The sequence below is a fragment of the Populus alba genome, chromosome 8, assembly GCF_005239225.2.
Source record: "Populus alba chromosome 8, ASM523922v2, whole genome shotgun sequence".
Classification (NCBI taxonomy): domain Eukaryota; kingdom Viridiplantae; phylum Streptophyta; class Magnoliopsida; order Malpighiales; family Salicaceae; genus Populus; species Populus alba.
Genome location: NC_133291.1, coordinates 4,956,146 through 4,977,722, shown reverse-complemented (window position 1 = coordinate 4,977,722; position 21,577 = coordinate 4,956,146). Strand labels below are relative to the sequence as shown.

The window sequence follows — 21,577 nt, the reverse complement described above, 5'->3', positions numbered from 1 at the left end:
AAATAATGCAAACACAATTCACATAACAGGTACTGCACAAACATAATTCACATCTAAACAGGCAGCTGCTATTTGCCAGATTTCCTGATCAACGAGGAGCAACAATCTCTTAAAGGCACAATCTCAGAGATATATACCATGTAGAAAATGAATAGGTTCCAAGCTTAAGTTCCAAGGAGTTAAAATGGCCTCTTTTACAAAGCGTCACTCTTCAAAATCTCAATTCCTTGGAAAGGGATATCTCACTGTTGGATCACAAGGTAATGGAATAATCTCATCTTTTTAGTAGTTTGGGTACCTCAGGATATTCAAAAGATTTGTTTTTCTCATGTCCGGGGTAGCCTAGAGAATTTCTTCCTTCTGTTCTTTTGTTTCTTCCTATACATCTTTTGTTATTTGGGCCATGTTTGTTTTTTAAAAAGTAGTTTTCGAGAAATTATTTTTCAAACTTTTCTGTATTTATTTGTCATTAGAAAAGTTGGTCAACGGAAAACACTTTCTAGTCAACGAAAAACACTTTCCGGTTTACAAAAAACACTTTCTAGTCAAAGAAAAATTTGACTTGGTTTTCAGGAAAGTGTTTTCTTTTTAGTTGTGTTTGTTTTCCGGAAAGTGGTTTCCGAAAAATCACTTTCCAAACTTTCTTGTGTTTGTTTGCCAGTACGAAAGTTGGTAAATGGAAAACACTTTCCAGTAAAAGGAAAATTTGGCTTGGTTTTCAGGAAAGTGTTTTCCTGAAAAATTTTAGGGGAAAACACTTTTCGGAAATTGTGAAAAATTTAGAAATGTCATTATTTGTTGATTATATCAAATTTGATCCTCAAACTTTTGATTGCTATATATATTTTGTTTTGAATATTTTATTTTTCAATTTTATCTCTTAAAATTTTATTTTTATATTAACTTTGGTCCTTATTTTTATAATTGTTATTTGCTTGTTCCTTATTATATTTTTATTGAAATTTTTTTTTCTATCAAATTTGATCCTCATTCTTTTGATTGTTACTTATTTTATTTGAAATAATTTATGAAATGTTGATTATTATTATTTTAATTTCTTCATCTTTCATTTTATTTTTAATTTTTTAGATTTGATCTCTATTATTTTAATTATTAATTATTTTATTTGAGATAATTCATGAAATTATATTTTTTTTCAATTTCATTCTCATTCAACTTTTTAATTTATAAGATTTGTTTCTTATTATTTTAATAAACTTGAGAAAAAATAAAATATTAATAAATTATTTTCCAACTCATTTTCCATTACACTACCAAACATCAAAAAATACTTTATCAGAATTTATTTTTCCTGAAATTCACTTTCCAAAACAAAACTATTTTCCAGCGAATAAATGGAGCCTTGGTAACCTTCTCATTTCATGTTATTTTTTACTAACTTCTCCATTACATGTACTGTTCTCTTCTTCTCCCTCTCTCTGCCCCCGCCGTTTTCCCAGCGAGAAACGACAATCATTGATCTGAATATTGCTCATGCTTAAATCACATAAAGCCTTGAAAAATGCAATTTGTATAGCCTCCTCTTAGGTTCAGCATATGGGATACTTTTGTTCAAAGCAAAAATTAAGTGTGGAGACCCAAAAAGAACAATGCATGAAACTAAGTTAAGCAACTTTTGAAAAATGATTTTAATGTTGAGCAAGTAGTAGACTTGTATCCTTCACAAGCAGGGAATTCCTATACTCCCTTCTCAGAGACAAGCTATAATGAGGATTAATCAAGCTTCTATGGCTCTGTAATCATTTACAAATCCTCAAAACCAAGAATTACAACCTGAATTCACATCGCGCTTTTCTGCCACTCTTTTTGCCTCTCTTTCCAAGATAATCAGCCATCTGTATCCTAGATATCAACTTCTATTTCGAAAAAAAATTAACATCAGGAACACATGATTAGTGTAACCGTAGCATCAGAGGTAAGTCAGCCAGCTTCAAGTTCAGCACCAAACTGCTCTAAGCGAGCAGCATCCTCATCAGGATCCCGGACCGAAGCATGATTAATTAGCCCATCATCCTCACTAGCATCTATCTGTCTTCCGCCAAACCTAAATGGCAAAAAGAAGAATCATAACAGAAAGAAAATTATAAAATTTAAATGACTTCGGAAGGACTGGTGAGGAATGCCGAAGAACTAATCCAAAAAAGATTTCAACTGATGCTACATTTTTGGGTTGATTGATCTGCACCTTATTTCTGAGAGAATCTCTCATGGGTCTCTTTTCAATTCACAATGTGACAATCATTGGTACTGTATAATATTTGGAGATACGGCAATTTGCACTTCCCAGCCATATTTCCAAGCAAACAAAAAGCACTGAACTCTAGTATCCAACACGGCGTAGCACAATGGTTGTACAACATGCAATTAATATAAATTCTAAAGATATCCACTATGCATGTTTAAGCATGAACAAACTAGCATGATTTAAGTAAGAGATCCACAATCTCCATTTCTCCCTAACCAACCATCAGATGTAGTCCTCTATTCATTTTAGATCATGCAAATCAAATTTCAAAAAGTTTGACATTGAATGTGTTCGGCTCCATATCGTGACAAATTGTTCATAATTGTGTTGCATGAATTTTCAATATCAAAAACTTGTACACAAAGCACCTGAAATTTATCATTTATGATACATTTATTTATCACATCAGATCTGACAGTTTATTGAAAATCACATCATAGTAGATATCTTCACATGTATGTATAAATTTAATTATCTACTATTTTGCTGCTGATATTTTTAGTCTGCTACTGCTTATCCAAAAGTAAAAATGAGTAATCATCATGCCTCAGCTTGTTACTGTGCCAGTCAATTTCTATAAAGTAAAGTGATTCTCACTCATGTCCAACTGAGTCAAACGAGGTCACTACTAATTAACACATCAGAACTCACCATCGTCCATTCATCAATTCTATGCACCTTCGAGCATCATTTCTGTCCTTAAATCTCACTAAAACAACACCGTGTGGATTATTCTCACAGACCTGCAAGCAGCGACATAAAAGAGTGTGAGAAGGTGGGGAGAAATTAAAATGAGCTGAAAGTAGATTAAAATCTAGTCCACAGCAGCTTGGCAATGGAACTCAAAAGTGGCTATCAGTGCATGAATAAAGAAATACAACAAGAATGAAGAGAATTTTCAACCTTTGTCCTTAGAATTGCATGGAGGCAGTAGGAAACCAAAAAAATCAAACAAAAGAAATATAATGACTTCTGAACTTCTTGTTTTCCATGATACCTAAGTATTTCTTTGAGAATGAACGGATGAAAACAGTTTTCAGTTCATGTTTGAAAATTCAGGCTGGTCCACTTAGTGAAGACAAGTACAATTTTCAATGCCCAGGAGTTCTTAAAAGGTCGGAAAAATAAGTGTTGGAGAATAAAGGACTACCAAGAACAAATGCAATTAGATGAAATGAACTAAATCTGTACCATTACATGTAAAATGCAAAATTTACCAGCTAGCACTAAACACAAACCAGTGCAAAGTTTCTATTGCATGAATAGTTTGTTTAGTATGATTTGTAACAGGTTATGTAGTAGAAATACACAAGCTTGGCTGAAAAAATTTCAGATACCTTGATGGAATCTATTGGACCAAGCTTCACACATTCCTCTCTAACATCTACCTCGAGTTCTGAACCTAAGCTTTCATCAGCCTGTAATAAGAAATTCAAATATGGCATGGTACAAAAATCAGTAACTCCATATTCAAAAACAGAATGTAGCAATCCTACCTAAGGATATTAGCCATTAAAAACAAAAAAAATGAGATGGCATATTTTATTTTGAGAAAAAAGTAACATTTATAAATATTCTAATGATGATAAACATTTGCAATAAGAAGCTGAAAAGCAGATGCTGAAAACAAGAGCCTGTGCTTTTCCTCAATGAGTATGAAAATTTTGGTTACTGCATTTCAATGCCCCATGATAGTACATTCTCTTTAAAATTTCAACCCTTGCACTATTGCATAGTCATCATACTGACCAAATCAAAATGGTAACCTCTACAGATAACCAAAAGTGGGAGAATTACATTAAGCGCCCAGATAAAAACACCCTTAACAAAATAAACTACTAAAATAGAGAAAAGAAATGCAACATAAACAGATCAACAATGGTGGATATGGAAACAGGTCAAATTGTTTACCATATCTCTGCAAAATCTCAAAGAAACACATTTGCTCTCTTAACAACTTTTTGTGCACACAGAAAAACTTAAATACAACAAATGGATAAGAGAGTAAAAGTTCAACACGGAGTAGTAGGGGAAAGGATAACTTGCTTTTTCTTGTGCCCTATTTTCTCAACAAATGATAGCAGTTTGTCTGTCAAATGTTGGACAGATGCTGATAAAAGTCATTTAAACCAACAGCACTTCCAGAGGAAGTCCCATCCAACCATAGATGGTTCCAAACTCACCCTCATTTCAGAAAGAGTGAACAAGTGGCGAAGAACTACAGTAGCTGGAATTGACACCTTGGCATCATCACGGCCACCTGTGGGATACAAGCACATGAAGTCAGCCATATGCAAGGCATCACTTGTAAAAGCAACTGCAAAGGAACTCGAAATAAATACGTCAAGAAAAAACTAGTTACATCTCATGGAACAAAATTGAAACATTGAAAATAAAAGTACGGCATGTAATTTTCAACCCTTCAACTGCATTGTATCCCCACTCAAACCTGGTTCAAGATTTACCCTACTAGTTTTTTTCAACTGTAACTCTAAAAAATGGAAAATTTTGTATTCACGTGTAAAAGGGATAAACCACATAATTCCTCATCAATTTTAACAAGCCAGAGAAAGATTGCTGGAGTTGACCTTCTCACAATCAAAGTAGTTAGTTAAAGGAATGGTTTAAATCATGGATATTGTGGCGATGTCATAAAATGTAGGAGTATATATATTTTATTTCAGAAAAGACAGGGATAGATAAAAGTAAGTTCACTTGGAACCTTTAAATGCATATTTACTGAACTAAATTCAATGCCTCAGATTGAAGAACCTACCCCAACCAAGGATCCTGTCCTCAACCTTTTTCAGCTTCCTTTTCTTCTTGCTGTCAATTTGTTTGGATATAAATCTGTCCCCTGCATTTATCATGAATAAGACTCAGTTATCCTTAAGACATAGAGATATCATTCATATACTGATTTATATGCAAACAACAATAAAAGAAATCCTCAGTATTGCAATCTGAAAATTTGAAACATCATGATTCACACTTGTTACCTCTCTGTTCAAATTTGGCTTGGCTGACTGACATAGGAATTGTGCCCCCAGGACGCAATGGTGTCCCATCCAAAATTTGCACAGCCAAATCTACAGAGGGTTCCTACCATGCAAAATTTGCATATACTCAGAGATAAGAATCTTAACTGTTTCACATTTCAAGTACAGCAACACAGTAAAGCAATTACCTTCAAATATGTAACTAAAGCATCTCCCTTTACTCTTCTTGTCTCCTTGTCAACATAAATCTTCACTCGGGGCTTTTTTGTTTCAGGATCCTACAAAATTCATAACTTGGTTTCTTAGATGTGCAGTTCAAAATGACAAATTGCCTAGGATTAAATATATGTTCCACACATCATGAGACTGGGAAGCAAATGCATGCACACAAAGACATCCATAAAAAAATTCCTGTTTCACCTTCTGATATAATGCATGAAGAATGAAATTGAAAAACTAACAGAGCGAGGTCCATTAAACAGTAATGTAGCCTAGCCTAGAAGATTAATTTTGAGATCATATTGGAACATAAATGTCAACAAACAAGTGCGACTTTAGGACACAACGAGACATAAAACCTCAACTAAGTCCAGAATAATGCATGGGATATGGACCCTCCAAGAAGACCTGAAAATTTATACGCAACCATGCATGCACAGCATCAGCTCCTCAGTCAGCAAAACAGAGTAGTTCTGCAACAAAAACAGTATTCTCCACCCTCTTAATGTGAAAACTTTACATGTACCATATGCACAAATCTTCTTTAATTTTATCATAGCACAACAATAACAAAGGCAAAGCTTTTACTTTATCATAAGATTGTAAAATAAATGGCCATATATAGTCTAACTTTGTGGAGATGACTTCACCTTACACTTTAAAAGTCCTTTAAGAATATACCAAATGAGTTAATCTTCTGTTGAATTCTCTTCTTTATACTTTTTTCCATCTCAAGTACATGCATGTAGCACATGATTACTGAATTATTAAATTCAATCATACAGGATGATAGCTGAATTGCTAAACATACTCTGTTACATTAACCAACAAGTTCGTAAGCATTTTTTTAACTGCACAACATCTAATGAGTATTTGACAATATTCTTTTCTGGTGCTACGCCTGGCCTAGGTCACAAAAAGTATCATAGGAAAAAGGCGACTTGAAACCTCAACCATGAGTAGATTAAGAAAACATGTACAGTAAATCAATGCAAATTATACCTCCTTAATTATCCCACATTTGGAAAATACCTCTACCACCTGCAATGTTTTTATAAAATTAGCTTCTAGCTAAGATAAAACAATAACCAAGATAAGACAGCATCTGACTTACTTCTTCAGCAGTGACATCATCAGGCAACCCAGTTACATAAACGTGTGTATTGACTTTCAATTCAAACCAACTATCAGGAGCCTTATTGGGTTCCTGCAAAATACATAAAAATCAAGGAGTTAAGCACGGCCAAAAAACACAATCCAAACTAAAAGAAAAACAACAAATACCCCAATACCCCATCATGCAAGTGGTACCTTAATTCTTATACATTTAATTTATAGTACAATCTATTTTTATGGTCTAAAAATCCATGAAACTGTTTGATAATGATGACGACGACAGTCATCAGGCTACAATGGTACTGTTAGTTGTGCTTAAAACCCAACTTGCATGAACAAAGTAACTAGAAAAGAGGCAAGACTCCATCTTCAATGGTTGTACTAGGAAGATACCTTTTTATCAGTTTGCTCATCCTTCTTGTCCACTTGCTTGTCATGCAATTTCCTCTTGTTATTATGCTGTGATCCTACCACTTCATCAGTAACATTGAATTCTTTCTTCAAAGTGGCATCAGAAGCGTTTGCATTTAGAAACACCTCCTCTTGTTCATGGAAAGTCATCTCTTCTACTCCAAACTGCCCACTTACACTTGAAGGATTATCCTAGAAAATCAGTTGATTATGAACAAAAGGTTGTAATCATCATTTTCAATCACATCAGTAAGAAGATTATAGTTGGCCAGATAAAACAATGGTCAAAAGCTGGAGAAACGAGAAGCAGCATCAACTTTTCAATGCATCAATATGAAAAAAAAAATTCGGCTATTTTGGTGTCACAGGAGAGGCAAGAAAACCATAAGAAAATATCCTCAAAATAAAGAAGCATGATAGCACTAAGCAATCAAGCAAATTAGCAATCGAAATTTCAGAAGATATCTGACTCGGAATGATCACAGAAATGATCATTGGAGATTGCCTTTTCCAAGTCCAGGAAGCACTGTTCACATGATACAACATTAACTTTCTTATGATGCAGAAATTCAGGATGGCAATGAGTGATAATTTTTGTGACGTTCATGAAAATCTATTGAAAAGATTATCCTGGCTTCATATAATGGGCCACTGAACGGTATGCTTTCTTCCTAGGAATCCTCTGTGTCCAATTGCTTGCACAGCCCTAATAATCATCACTAGAACCTAAAATCTGTCTCTCTTCAGATACAGAAACCCAATTTGTCCTACAATTGCCCTGCACGGGAAATCCAATACAGTTTTAGGCCACTCATCAAGCCCAGAACCCAAGAATTCACCAATGCTGCACTTGATTAGTATCCCAATATCAACAATCAGAATATAAACCATCTCAAGGAGCTTCAGATAGAGTATGAGATAACTCCCTCCATAAACACTAACAATGAGAAATCATCAATGCAAATGGCACAACCCAAAATTATCCCTCTCCGATTCATAACCCTCCTCGATCTTAATCAAAATTGACCAGACGTACAAATATACATGTGGAGGTATATATGTTTAGACATGCATGGATATGAATTTTTTTTAAAAAAAAATAACAAGGTTGAGATAAAAAATGAAGATAAACCCTCCAAAAGCCACAAAATGACAACCAACCTGAGGAACCCAGGCTCTTAGGCTTCCATCCCACTTGTATGTAGTCCCATCATCATCTGTGAATTCATCCTCGCCATCTGGTGGTGATAGAACCCTGTCAGGATCGTCTATGCCAAGATCATCTCCAGTGTTGCCAGAAAGAGATCCATTTTTCAGCCTTTCTGCCTCAGCCTCAGCCTCTTCTACCTCCCTTTTCCATTTCTCAAACTCATCCTCATCAGTGTTGGGTGACACTGCAAACAGATCATAGCATAAGACAGCTTCCACGAGCAAGATGATAAAAGAAGGGGGAAGAAGATCTTCACCTAAAGTAGAATGCTTGGCTTTCCGTTCATTGCTAGAATGAGATTCATTTCTCAGTCCAACAAATTCCAATTCAGCCTCTCTGGCCTCCTGCAACTTCTCCACCTCCTTATCATTGCAAGCAAGTGCTGCATGAAACATCAGAGGTTACAAGCCCTCATTCAGAAGATGGAAATGATAAATATACTTATGAACACACATGCAAGGGCATATGAAGTGTGCAATGATACATAGACAGTACAGAAAAGAAAAGAAAAGGAGATTCTTCACCTGCTGTGGAAGAATCAGATCCCTGTTGAGATATTCCTGACGTGAACTCAGGGAATGAGGACAGTGGCTGCCATTCACTTCTTCCTTCAGACCATACCAGTGTACTTTCTACAAGATACCCATTCAGGAAGTGCTCTGTCCAGGCGAAGCAAATAAGCAAAGGATATGGTTCAATACCTCATTAGACCAATTGAACATGTTACAGATGGAACGATTGTCCTGAAACCTTGCTATTGATTACTGATGTTACTGGAATTCCAGAAAGCAGAGAAAGAAAATTCTCCAGTAAATGAAAGCTCCCATAAAAGAAACATCGACACATAAGAAACCAAAAAACTAACAACACAATAAAAGCAAGCACCCTTTTTTCTCTTTATAGTCCTTTTCACTCACCAAAACAATTCAAACATGCACTTTTTTTTTTTAAAGTAAAGGCACAAGGTTTCAAGACAATCATTCCGTATTTTGAAACCTAAATAACTTAAAAACAGCATCCGATCAAACTCACCACTTAGCTCAGAAAACGTATAAGGTCCAACCTGTTGTTGATCTTCTCCTAGAATAAACCATCCAACTTCCGCAACCCTGTTGTAGCTGCCATCATGGCCGTTTCCTGCACCTGCGCGATAAAAAGAACATTGCAAATTATAATAGAACCCATCATCGTCAACACTCTTCAAAACCATAAAACAATCAAAATCATAGCCTACGAATTAAAACCCATTATAAATAAACACAATTGCACACACAAAAATAAATAAAGTTGCAAAATTTTTGTTTCTGAACTATCCTAAAAAAAAGAAAAGAAAAAGGGCAGCCCATGGAAAGGAACGACCAGTAGATATTTACAAGAAGTAAAAAAACCACAACAGATATTTACAAATAGTTCAAATTCGTATCATGTAATTAAAAGTAAAAAAGAAAATTGTTTCTCTCAATAAATATGATAACATTAAAAAACAAAATTGCAAGAGATGTTATTATATTTAAATAGCCAGTGTCGGTACTGACCAGAGTATGGCTGCTGCTGCTGGGTTTGGTGATCCATGGCAAAATCCTTCATAGACGACACCGTTTTCTTTTTACAGTGCGCTGCTGGTATATTGGAGACGACGGAGAAACTACTAGACGGGACAGGGCATCAGATGGAAGAAGGTGAAAAAGAACCGATTGTTTGGATGTGACTGTTGTTCTGTCTGACTTTAAGGATAAGGGTGGCCCTTGGATTGAAATACACTGAGTTGGTGTTTGGGAATGTAATAATGGTGGTTTTAAAAAATTATTTTTAATATAAATACATAAAAATATTTAAAATAACAAAATACGGTTTTAATAGCGCAGAGCGAAATTAATAGATTCGGGGTTAGTTATTTGCAGCCTATTTGCAAATTGCACCCGCTAGTTGTACCGTCTTACTAAAGTAGTCCTAGAATTCATATTATTAATAGATTCGGGGTTACTTATTTGCAGCCTATTTGCAAACTGCACCCCGCTAGTTGTACTGTGTTACTAAAGTAGTCCTACAATTCATATTATTAATAGATTCGGGGTTAGTTATTTGTAGCCTATTTGCAAACTGCACCCCGCTAGTTGTACAGTGTTACTAAAGTAGTCCTGCAACTCATACTATTTCCTTATTTGACAATCCATATTCCTTTAGAAAGTATCTAGTGTTTTCCCACGCGATGCCGGCTGGTAGCTTTAATGTTTTTTAATTATTTTTTTAATTAGTTGTGTTTCGCTCGCTGGAAAAACAATTCTTGAAATTCCTGTCATCTAAAATATAAACAATTCTTCAAAAATTCATTTTTCTTATTCTTGCCCTATAAACATCTAAAATATATCCTATAACACTTATTGTATCCATTTTAACTTAAAAACACCCTTCCACTATTCTAAAAGTCTAAAATTAAATTTCTGATGCCCAGTTTTTTTTCTAGCAGGATGAAAAACTAAAGCCATTTTCATGTAACCCTTCTATTTAGAAGAACCTTATTGATATCAAGATATGCATTTTTCATAATCAAAACGCTTCATCGATCTTTGCTCAAATTTGGCAGTGAGGTTGTATCTGCGTTTTGCCTAAATTTAAAATTTTTTTTTTTTTGCTAAAATTGAGTTTGGTTTGTACTTTTTGAATCGTTTTTATGTGCTGATGTCAAAAATGATTTTTAAAAAATAAAAAAACATCATTGGTATATATTTTGGCACGAAAAGCTATTTGAAAAGCAACCGCTATCACACTACTAAACACGCTCTAAAACATTAAATTTTAAAACTTCAAAGATGAGATAATGCAAAGGTTGAAACTTTAGAGAGCAAATTGAAGTTTTAAGAATGGAATTTATTTTTTTTGTTTTGGTCTTTTTTAAAAATATAATTGAAATTTGATATTTAACTGGATGCTAGGATTTTCTCTTGCACTCCACTCCGTATGCACAAGAGTATACTTTTGTCTCGAGATTGGGAGGCCAAGGTAGAAAGACCAACTCTGCAAGACTGGTTAGCAAACTTTTGTTTATCTCAAAACCCTCTTAAAGAAGATTGGATTGTCAATAATCATCATGTGGGTTTATATACTATTTTGTATTATTATCTGAATCAGGTTTGTTATACCTTCTTTAATTAATTTATTTATTTTAGTATTTATGCAGATTCCTTACTTTTCAACACTTATCATTAAATTAAAATTAAAAGAAAAATTAAATCATTAAATTGATCAATATATCAAAACAATAAAAAACACATATAAAATTAAAATAAAACAATTCATTTTTTAAAATACAATATCACTAAAAAAACAAAAAAACTATAAATATAATAAACTCCATCACCAGACAAGATGCTTATTGGTGCCATTAGATTGATGGATCCCGAATTCCCGATATGTAAACCCACAATCTAATTATTGCAAGTTTTGGCATATCATCACAAATCAAATTAATCATTAACAATATTGCAACCAAAAAAAAAAAAGAAAAATTAACAATATTTAATTGACTGTATGATCTATGAAAATCAAATTCATCGCGCGCGAAAAAACAGAGTCCATTGGAAGGTAAACTCAGGCTTCATGCCAGATTTCCCTTTCCCTTAATATTTTTACTTATTAAAACAAACGTTTTGTACTCTAAAATAAAATAAAAAATTTTAATTGGATCAATTCAGAATTCATAATTTTGACCCGATGAACCTTCAAGTTGGTTTTGATTCATAGTATTTTTTTAAAAAACTACATAGGATCTCATGATGAAGAATTATTTGGGAACATGCTACAAATTATATTTTTAAAAATTTTAAATTTTTTTATTTAAAATAAATATTTATTATATTTTCAAATCATTTTAATATATTAATATTAAAAATATATTTTTTAAAAAATAATAATATATATATTTTTAATATAATTCTAAACAAAAAAAATATATTTTAAACCACCTCGCTTATCCTATTATGAAACACGGTCTTCATGCATTACAGCTGCTGAAAGCAAAACAACCCGCTACTAGGTGGGGTCCTTCGGTTCCCATGTAACGGTCACATTTCCAAATATGACCGTTACACACATAAACCCCTCCCTATATTAATCAACTCTCTCCCTCAATCATACCCAAACAGATCTTCATTATCTCCCACTCTTTTCCCTCTCAGATCAATAGATCTCTCAGAATTTCCTGCAAAAAACCACCTGAAAATAATCAAACATCAAAAGGGGATCGCCAATTCCGATAACAGAATCATCAAATGGGTGCCAGCATCACTCTAGGCAGCGCCAATTCTTCAGTGTCTCAATCCCATTACCATACTCACAAGGTTTTCTTGTTCTGCAACTACATCCTACTAGGTGCAGCCTCCAGTTGCATCTTCTTAACCCTTTCGCTTCGCTTAGTCCCCTCAGTGTGTGGCTTCTTTCTCATTCTCCTTCATGTCTTAACCATTGTTGGTGCAGTTTCAGGCTGTGCTGCAGCCTCATCAGGGACTAATAAGTGGTACGCTGCACATATGGTGGCCACAGTGCTGACAGCCATATTTCAAGGGTCAGTGTCGGTTTTGATTTTTACAAGAACTGGGGGTTTCCTAGGGAACCTGAAGTCATATGTGAGGGAAGAAGATGGCGAGGTGATATTGAAGCTTGCTGGTGGGTTGTGTGTGGTGATCTTTTGCCTGGAGTGGGTTGTGCTTACTCTTGCATTTTTCTTGAAGTATTATGCTTACGTGGAAGGTGATGCTAATGATGGTGGCAATATTGCTATGAGGAGGAGTGCTAAGGTGCAGCAAGACGAGGACCTGAAGGATTGGCCATGGCCTTTCCAAGTATAATCAATCTGGGTTTGCTGGATTGTTTTCATGGTCATGTTTATGTCCTTGTGGTGCTTCTGCCACAATTCTTTATTTGAATTCAATTATAAGTATCAACTTTTTTGATATAGTGTGATTGTTTTTTGTATGGAATCATGGATTGATATATAAAATGGATTGTGCTTAAATTCATGTATTTTGTACTAATGATTTACTAATAAAAAATCATTTGATTTCATCCAATCTCCATGTCCCCGGGAGTTCTCTTTCTTTCAAGTTCTGTTGTTATTTTTAAGAGAATATCTCTCATTTTCTAAATTCTCATATAGTCGGATCATTCAAGGAGTTGGCTATCTTGATGAGCAAGAGTGAAAAAAACAAAAAGCTTACTCGATCCAGAATCCATCTTTACAAGGTCTCGTCCTGCTAATAATAACACACTATTAAGGAATTAGAAAAACTCATGTAAGCTCGTGCACTCAAGAAGAATTCTACGGATTAAAAAACAAAGCGGTTCACCTCATACACAAAAGATTTTTAAAACTAAAGAAATGTCAACAGTTTCTCGAGCTTACACTCGATATTCCAGGTTGAAAATGGCAAAAAAAAAAAAAAAGTAGGAAACTAGGTCTTTCCGTTGAACCAGTGCAACCAGTGCAAGAAAACATGTATCTACACCGCACAGCAAAACCAACATATCTCCTCACACAGAGAGGATCCATCAAAACATGTATTGCTTGTCTTAATCAATGAGATGACAGGGTGGTAGCAGAGACTAGTTCTGTGATGAACTCAGAGCTTCAATTCTCTACCAAAAACCCAGCTGAACGGTGCAGTGGATGATGCATCCTTGACCCTACCCTGAGCTCGCTCCTCCAGCCTTCTAATCCTTGGAGGCAACCCGCATACAAAATCCTGTGCTCTACGTCCCTCACCAGAAAGACGTGTCAACTTCTCTACTTTCCATCGTCCTACAAGAAATTCCAGAATATCGGCATAATCCTTGGCAGTGTAGACCCCAATCCGCTGGGCAACAGCCGAGTAGTTTTCAAAAAGGTTATCATCCTGACCATCAAACATCAAGTGAGCCGGCATTGAGATTTTTTTCCTCATCATGTCAGCAAATGCCAAGATGGTGGCATCTGGATCAATCTCAAAGAGCTTCTCCACAATCTTGGTGTATGCAGTTTCATGGCGTTTCTCATCTGCAGCAATGATGCCACATATCTGTGCCAGTTTCATATCCCCATGCTCCTTAGCTAGTCTAGCCGTGTTCCCATGTGAGATGAATGTAGCACGCTCTTGAAATGAAGTGTATATGAAACCAAGGTAGGGGTTATTTTCTGTTTTAGGATCCTGCAAAGCACAAATATCCATTCTCTTAATAAAAAATAGGCGCTGGTAGACAAAATAACATAGATGAGAAGGTCAACAATAACGCAATATAATAGCGATGCAGACAATCATGTCCTTCAAGAAATTGGTATTGACAAAAGCTGGTGAAGCCTAGCAAGAGATTTAACCAATCTAATTACTGTCATTCCACAAAAGTACCTATTGCGCATATGGCTAACTATCCTAGCTGAGACATGCAAGCAAACAACAGTATTTATCATCCAACTGTTGCAAGATCTAACCTAAATGCCATTTAATTTGATATCCATATCAGCTAAAACAATAAATCCAAAGATGTTGAGTAATCCAGGCATCCACACCCCTACAAATAGTAACCAAACTCAATTTACAGAGTCTGGACAACCAAACAAATTCTTGATATCATCAAGATTACAGTGGTGTATGGATTGTTTCCAGTGACTGGGCAAGTATGGAAAACTACAATACGGTCCAGTTGCAATATAAAAATTCTTGGTTATTTGAGAGAGAAACTTGAAAGAAAATGAAACACAAACTATTAAGATTTTATGATCCCCTCCCCATCCTCCTTTCAAAAGAAAAGGATGCAGGGGGGAATTTGGGTTCACAAGGTAAGTGGATTTGTCAAAATAAAATCTACGTGGTGATTTATTATAGAAATTCAGATTCTAGTAGAAATTTGAGGTAGTCCACTCTCTCTCTGGTGCTGGTGTGGCTGTGGGGATGGGGGGTTGTGCAAACTGTATCAGAATTCACAGTGCCAGATAAACAAGGAAGAAATCTCACCATTCCTGACCCGATAAGATACTGAATTGTTTTCTCAATAGGCTTCATGTCTACTCTTCCAGAGAGGTAAAGATACTTGTTGAGAAGGTCACCGTGTCTATTTTCTTCAGCTGTCCATGCCCTTGTCCAAATTGCCCAAGGAGTAAGGCTTGCACCAGTCTCGTCCCTAATACCACCATCAAGGGTGTTAATCATTGTCTGGTAAGTTGGGAGGGCTTCTTCAGTAATCATATCTCCAACCAGCACAACAAAATAATCATCAGGAAGTTCCCTTGCTCTTTCCCTCAATTCCTTAACTTGCTCATAAAATCCTTCTGACTCAGGTTCTGGAAGAAAATCTTGTGGCTGCCAACATTTCTCAACAGGTTTTAGGAGCGTCAAGAGGTTATCCTCTGCCCAGTTTTCCATGGATTTGAAAATCTCCTTCTTTTGTGGAGGCATGGAATGGGTTACTTGAACAGGTACCTCTTGTGGAGGAAAATAGGGCTTCTTTAGGTTCTGAACCTCTCTACAATCAGTAAAAGTAAAGTTACAAATAAAGCGAAAACTAACACGGTGGATAATATTAACCATCCTCTGTAATGATACGCAGACAACGTGAGATCACTCCAACTGTTTCTTTAGATGACATGAAAAAATTTGACATAGGTACAAGTATCCAACTTTTACATCCTGAGGTAACCCCACACTTAGTTGCATAAGAATTGGGTAGCGGTGTAAATTCTGGCACTGTGCATATATATGGAAAGATGCAAATTCTAAGTGACTAACATCAATTTTTCATTCTCTTATTATTTCTATTATTAATGATGCATGAGGCCAACTGACAAATCATGCTTTAAAGAGCAGTGCTGCAAATGGTTATTCATGTTCAACAGCAGGATCGAGGATTAAATAATTGCGAGTGTATCTCTCACTCATTTATAACTATTTCCACATTTTTATGGCATACTTTCACATGCTATCTTCATGATATTCAAAAAAAAAAAAAAAAAAGGAGCTGAGAATGTCTACATCTATATCTATCACTTTTGAAAGAAAACCAGGCTAATTGAGAAGCATACCAGTTACATTCAACATCTTAGGCTCTGTTTTTCACGTAAAATGACTTGTTTCTCCTAGAAAACATGTTCTTTTCAATGTTTGGCCATGTCAAAATTATTTGAAAATAAATGTTTGATATTTTTTTTTTATGAGAAAAGGTGCTAAATAGGAAAAGACAAGAATTAATAACTTGTGGGGTCCATGATTTAGAGAAAAAGATAGTCTCATAAAATATTTTCATCTCTTGAGAACCATAAGTTGTTTTCCATTGTCTTAGGTCGTGCTCCTTTAGCTGTGAAATATTTCCATTGACCGTGTTTTCTTAGGTGAGCCAAACATGGAAAAAAGAGGGAAATGTTTTACAAGAGCATATTTTACATGGAAAAAAGAGAGACTGAATTGCACATTGCAATACAGGGCATTCTTCAAAATTTATGATGTCCGGTGAACCCCTTTAAATTATAGGTGTACGCAAGCAACAATATCTATGACATTGGCAAGTGACAAATCTTCTCTTCAAGGCTGGGAAAGAAATTCAAATAATTTTTAAAGGAATAGCCTCCAGAGGAAAACGATGAAAGCATCTCACGCGCGCGTGTGTGTTGTGTGTGGTGGTGCATTTTATTGGTAAGGTTTTAAGGAAAAAGGACCAAACTTAACCAACCACCGCAATATAGAGAGACAATTGAAGTCAACAATCCAACCAAATCTGTGGAAGTGTAACACAAACAACAACCTAAACACATAATGCATGATAACCATATTCAATCGAAGAAACAGGGGGAACAAATATTAAACGAGAGAAGTTCAAATTCCATGTCAGGAACCCTAACAGTCTTCATATATAATCCTTTGCACAAAATAAACCAACACAGAAAATGAAGGATTTAAACATGCATCCATGCAAATTATATTACGAGCTTATGCAGAATATGGTGGAAACTGAAAGGTCAAATCCGATAGAAGCATTTATTTTTATTTGATTCAGTTATTCCTTTCTATTTGATTCGAGGGTGTACTTCAACAATTTTTTTTTTTTTTTTAAAAAATTTTTGACCTGATAAACGAAAAGTTTGGCCAAAATAACCAAATTATGCTTTTAATGTTTTCTTATCAATACAGACCACACGAGTACCAGATAAACTAGAAAACCGAAGCATTATATTTTCATACTATTTAATGCAGCTAAACCAAAGCGTCCACTATGAAAATTGCAGCACTTTATCTGACCCAGCTTCAATGGTTTCTAGCATTCAATAGCATGGAACAGCTTGAGACAGGGATACAGTCATTCGTTTCCCATCGAGAAGGAAAAGAGAATTATAAAAATCAAAATGGCATGATTCTTCATGAACAGTAATTGAATCAATCTCAACACTTATAAACTATGTATGAAAACACAATTACAAAACACAAATGTAGTACTGAGGAGAAAGAAACAGCAAGCCAGTACCACCAACGAGGAGAAAAATCGGACAGACATTGAAACCAGTCAACCAACTGACCTAGTTCCAAAGGAACAAGTTAAACCCTCAAAATCAGACCTAACTCTCAACAAAGGGACACCATGAAATTAAATAATGTACGTATAATCAAAACTATTAAGGACAAACAGAAAGCCCCACATGCAGCTAGCACGGCACATAGAAGACCCTTTAGAATATTATCATATGCTATATTAAATAATAGTGAAAATGATATTAACTATACATAATGTCAGATTTTTTTTTAAAAAAAAATCCCAGATATAAACCAATATTTTTCTTCTTACATGTCTAACTGAGCTTGAATACTTGAGAAACTGTTTTACAAAATGAGAGAATCACAGCATGCACTTAAAATAAAGGCAAGGAGGAAGTGTATAATAAAATCAACAAAGATTCGTACCCACCTCAAAAAAGCATTAACTATTAACAAAAGCTAAAATACAACGTGAATTTACAATGCACATCTCTAGTGTGTTCTTTTCCTTTTCTTTTTCTAATATTTTAACATTTTGTTTATTATAAATATAACTTCATAATAATTTATTATTACGTAGTTATCAGAAAAAGTATATATAATAAAATCAACAAAGATTCGTACCCGCCTCAAAAAAGCATTAATTATTAACAAAAGCTAAAATACAACGTGAATTTACAATGCACATCTCTAATGTGTTCTTTTCCTTTTCTTTTTCTAATATTTTAACATTTTGTTTGTTATAAATTTAACTTCATAATAATTTATTATTACGTAGTTATCAGAAAGAAGTATATAATAAAATCTGATTTTATTATATTGAATTGAGTTTTTTTAATTTTATTATTAAATTTATTAAAAATTATATTTTATAATTTATTTATATAAAGTTAAATTCTAATTTCATGATTTTATTTGCAAGTTTAACCGGAGTTAAATTAAATTTTTTTATTTATATTTTGAAATTATTTTATTCTCCCTATCTAGATAAATAATGTATAAAATTATTATTTTATTTTATTTATTTTTACGTTTTAAAAATATTTTAAAAAATTTTATTTTTTTTTATTTACTTTAAATTAATATCTTTAAAATTTTAATATGCTGCTATTAAAAGTAATTTTAAATATTAAAAAAATATTATTTAATATATTTTTAAATAAAAAATATTTTTAAAAATAATTATAATTATACTCTCAAACATACTCATGTTTAATTTTTTTTTACACGACTTTTTTACGTTAAAAAAAAATTTCCGCACCGCAGGCTAACTTTATAGACTTATATTAAAAATAAAAGCCCCACACTGATGCGTGTATTCAATAATAAACCAACCTCTTAAAATGAAAGGCTATAAATTTTTAGGAGAAATTTGACAAATAAATTCCAAGAACCATGTTTTGATGAAACATACATGCAAAATCTTGAGTTACAGCAGCATGATTTATAAAATTATTTTTTTTAAAAAATGAAAGAATCCACCGATTTTGAATACGTCAAAGAGAGATAAACATAAATTAACTGCAAAGACAAAACCAAACTCAAACAACTTTACACAAAAGGACAGAAAGAGCACATTTTCCAACACTAGGATCCAAAAACCGATGAAAATTACAGGAATCAAAATTCGAGATTAAAACAATATCAAGCTCATTTCTAATAATAATAATAATAAAAAAGAAATCTATCTTTGATTAACCAACGCAGCGCGAACTAAAGAGAGCCCAGATCAAACCAATAAAAAAACGGCCATTTCCGATCACACCATTGGCAAAGAAAGAGAACCCAGGATTCATTTAACAAATGCAATGACAATGGAAAGAAGAAGAAGAGGAAGACGAAGCAGAGAGAGAAGATAGAGAGGCTCACTTGGTGGAAATGGAATTCAAAGTAGAGGCCATGAGAACTCTATGAGATCTAACGGAGCGAGGCTGAGAAGGAAGGTTGTGGATTGATGGGAACGTTATTTGGTTCAGCTTCAAAGCCATTTTCTTTCGCTTTTCCCTTTCAAAACACACACACACGAGAAAAAAAAAACACAGTATAACGAGAGAGAGTTGTCGTGCAGTCGTGGTTGTAGTTTCTGTTACGATTTCCACTTTCCAGTGTCATTTTATGGAACAAGATTGATCTCTTTTAACACGAAACTCAATATGATAATGGGCCTATTTTCATACTCTTTGAGATGCTCCAGTAGAACACCTGGCTCCGTGTGCTGGACACGTTCGGCATCTTTTTGCGGGCTAGGGCGGGTTCTTGTACGCACCATTCAAGCCCGACTTTAAGAGTTGTGTTTTGTTAGGTCTTAATTTCGTTCTATTTTTTTTTTCCTCATTGATATCTATTGATATTTGTAATAAATTATCTGATAGGTGATTAAGAGTGTATTTGGCATTGCGGTAGCTGTTGTGGTTGTGTTTTGAAAAAAGTTGTTTTATAAAAAATACTTTTAATTGAGGTTGATTTGAAAAAATAGGTGTTTGGTTAAAACTGTGGTTAAAATTGAGGTTGAATAAAAAGTAGTTTAATGTGTTTGGTTAAGAATGTTTTTAAAAATTGAGGTTATAAAATAATTTTAAGAAATATATATTAATATTGATGGTTTTAAATTTAAATATTGTAAATTTAATTACTCCTATTACATCATGGAATAAATAATATTTTATATAAAATATTTTTTATTATTCCATTAAACTATATATAATTTCATTACGTACAAAATTCATCCGATAAGAACTACAGTTTTCATAATTTTTTGAGCGTGTAATAAAATTAGATAAAATATTATCAGATATAAAATTGATATTATAGTGCGAGTGAATTTAATTCACTCTATACTACTTTTTTGAGAAAAAAAATATTGTTCACATCACAGTGCGAATGAATTTAATTCACTCTAAACTAGTTTTTTTTTAAAAAAAATTTAATAAAATTAATACACTGCAAAAATAAAAAATAAAAAATAAAAAATAAAAATAAAATGGACGAACAGTTCAAGTGAATTGCACTGTTCACGTGAACAGTGCAATTCACTTGCACTGCATTATATTTTAATGTGAACAGTGTACCGTGTACACTGTTTACGCTAATTGCACTGTTCAATGAACAGTGCAATTAGCTGCACAGTGCATGAAAAGCATGAAATTTTAGCTTTTCATTTCCTGCGTTTTTGACGCAAAATTTGTGTGGACTCCATACACAGTAAATCACGCTTTTTTGTTACCAAACGGCTGCTGACTGCGTTTTCAATAAAACGCAGCCGCAGCCGCAGAGCCAAACGGGCTCTAAGTGATAAAAATTTGAGATTAAATTTTTTTTTTATTTCAGGTTCAACCGTTTAAGCTCTGTGATTACTAATATTAATGGTCACTAGAAGTTTATCTGGTCATTAATTTTAAAACTTGTGAAAATTAATCGAGGTATAAACAAGCTGACTCGAACACCTTACGTTAATCTAATAAAAAAAAAAAGTAAATATAATAATGTGGTATAATATATTATTTTTTACCAAACTTTTGACTCACTTAATTATAGAAATAATTAAAAATCATACAGTTTGAAATAATGTGGTATAATATATTATTTTTTACCAAACTTTTGACTCACTTATTTATATTATTTGTAATATTTGAACTACAGTTTGAAATTAAAAATCATACAAAACCAAACCCTATGGTTTATGCAAATTGATTTAAGTTTTTTTATTACCTTTTTACTCAGAAAAATCATAAATTTATCTCATTACAAATTAATATTCTTAAATTAAAAAATATTATAAAATTGAATCAATATTTTGCCAAAAGCTGAACATTTTTATTTTAACTAATCTTTGTTTATATATATAAAAAAACCTTTTGAATTAAAAAAA

The 21,577-nt window shown here is 33.6% G+C and overlaps 3 protein-coding genes across 3 annotated transcripts; 1 reads left to right on the top strand and 2 right to left on the bottom strand.

Moving 5' to 3' along the window:
• Nucleotides 1-1,611: 1,611 nt before the first annotated feature.
• Nucleotides 1,612-9,993, bottom strand: LOC118055797 (uncharacterized). The gene is made up of 15 exons (XM_035067796.2): nt 9,757-9,993; nt 9,254-9,364; nt 8,746-8,880; nt 8,478-8,603; nt 8,173-8,405; nt 6,994-7,203; nt 6,599-6,691; nt 6,487-6,525; nt 5,454-5,543; nt 5,266-5,368; nt 5,043-5,123; nt 4,450-4,526; nt 3,604-3,684; nt 2,918-3,009; nt 1,612-2,065 (listed from the first exon to the last, which is right to left on the bottom strand). Exons 1-15 carry the CDS (start codon nt 9,806-9,808, stop codon nt 1,942-1,944), a joined length of 1,647 nt encoding a protein of 548 aa, XP_034923687.1. The 5' UTR covers nt 9,809-9,993; the 3' UTR covers nt 1,612-1,941.
• Nucleotides 9,994-12,363: 2,370 nt separating this feature from the next.
• LOC118055811 (uncharacterized) lies at nt 12,364-13,287 on the top strand. The gene has a single exon (XM_035067815.2). It carries the CDS (start codon nt 12,490-12,492, stop codon nt 13,063-13,065), a length of 576 nt encoding a protein of 191 aa, XP_034923706.1. The 5' UTR covers nt 12,364-12,489; the 3' UTR covers nt 13,066-13,287.
• Nucleotides 13,288-13,416: 129 nt separating this feature from the next.
• Nucleotides 13,417-19,808, bottom strand: LOC118055803 (stearoyl-[acyl-carrier-protein] 9-desaturase, chloroplastic). The gene is made up of 3 exons (XM_035067804.2): nt 19,579-19,808; nt 15,205-15,712; nt 13,417-14,400 (listed from the first exon to the last, which is right to left on the bottom strand). The coding sequence occupies exons 1-3, from the start codon at nt 19,695-19,697 to the stop codon at nt 13,837-13,839; spliced, it is 1,191 nt and encodes a 396-aa protein (XP_034923695.1). The 5' UTR covers nt 19,698-19,808; the 3' UTR covers nt 13,417-13,836.
• Nucleotides 19,809-21,577: the final 1,769 nt, after the last annotated feature.

What these genes read in the sequence shown, in the direction of transcription:
- LOC118055803 (XM_035067804.2), bottom strand. Translation starts at nt 19,697, where the DNA reads ATGGCTTTGAAGCTGAACCAAATAACGTTCCCATCAATCCACAACCTT. An exon ending in TTGAATTCCATTTCCACCAA is followed by an intron (nt 15,713 to 19,578) that starts GTGAGCCTCTCT and finishes TACTGATTGTAG; the next exon opens with AGAGGTTCAGAACCTAAAGA. An exon ending in ATCTTATCGGGTCAGGAATG is followed by an intron (nt 14,401 to 15,204) that starts GTGAGATTTCTT and finishes TGTGCTTTGCAG; the next exon opens with GATCCTAAAACAGAAAATAA.
- LOC118055797 (XM_035067796.2), bottom strand. Translation starts at nt 9,808, where the DNA reads ATGAAGGATTTTGCCATGGATCACCAAACCCAGCAGCAGCAGCCATAC. An exon ending in ATGAGCAAACTGATAAAAAG is followed by an intron (nt 6,692 to 6,993) that starts GTATCTTCCTAG and finishes TGTATTTTGCAG; the next exon opens with GAACCCAATAAGGCTCCTGA. An exon ending in TCACTCTTTCTGAAATGAGG is followed by an intron (nt 3,685 to 4,449) that starts GTGAGTTTGGAA and finishes TTCTTATTACAG; the next exon opens with GCTGATGAAAGCTTAGGTTC.
- LOC118055811 (XM_035067815.2), top strand. Translation starts at nt 12,490, where the DNA reads ATGGGTGCCAGCATCACTCTAGGCAGCGCCAATTCTTCAGTGTCTCAA.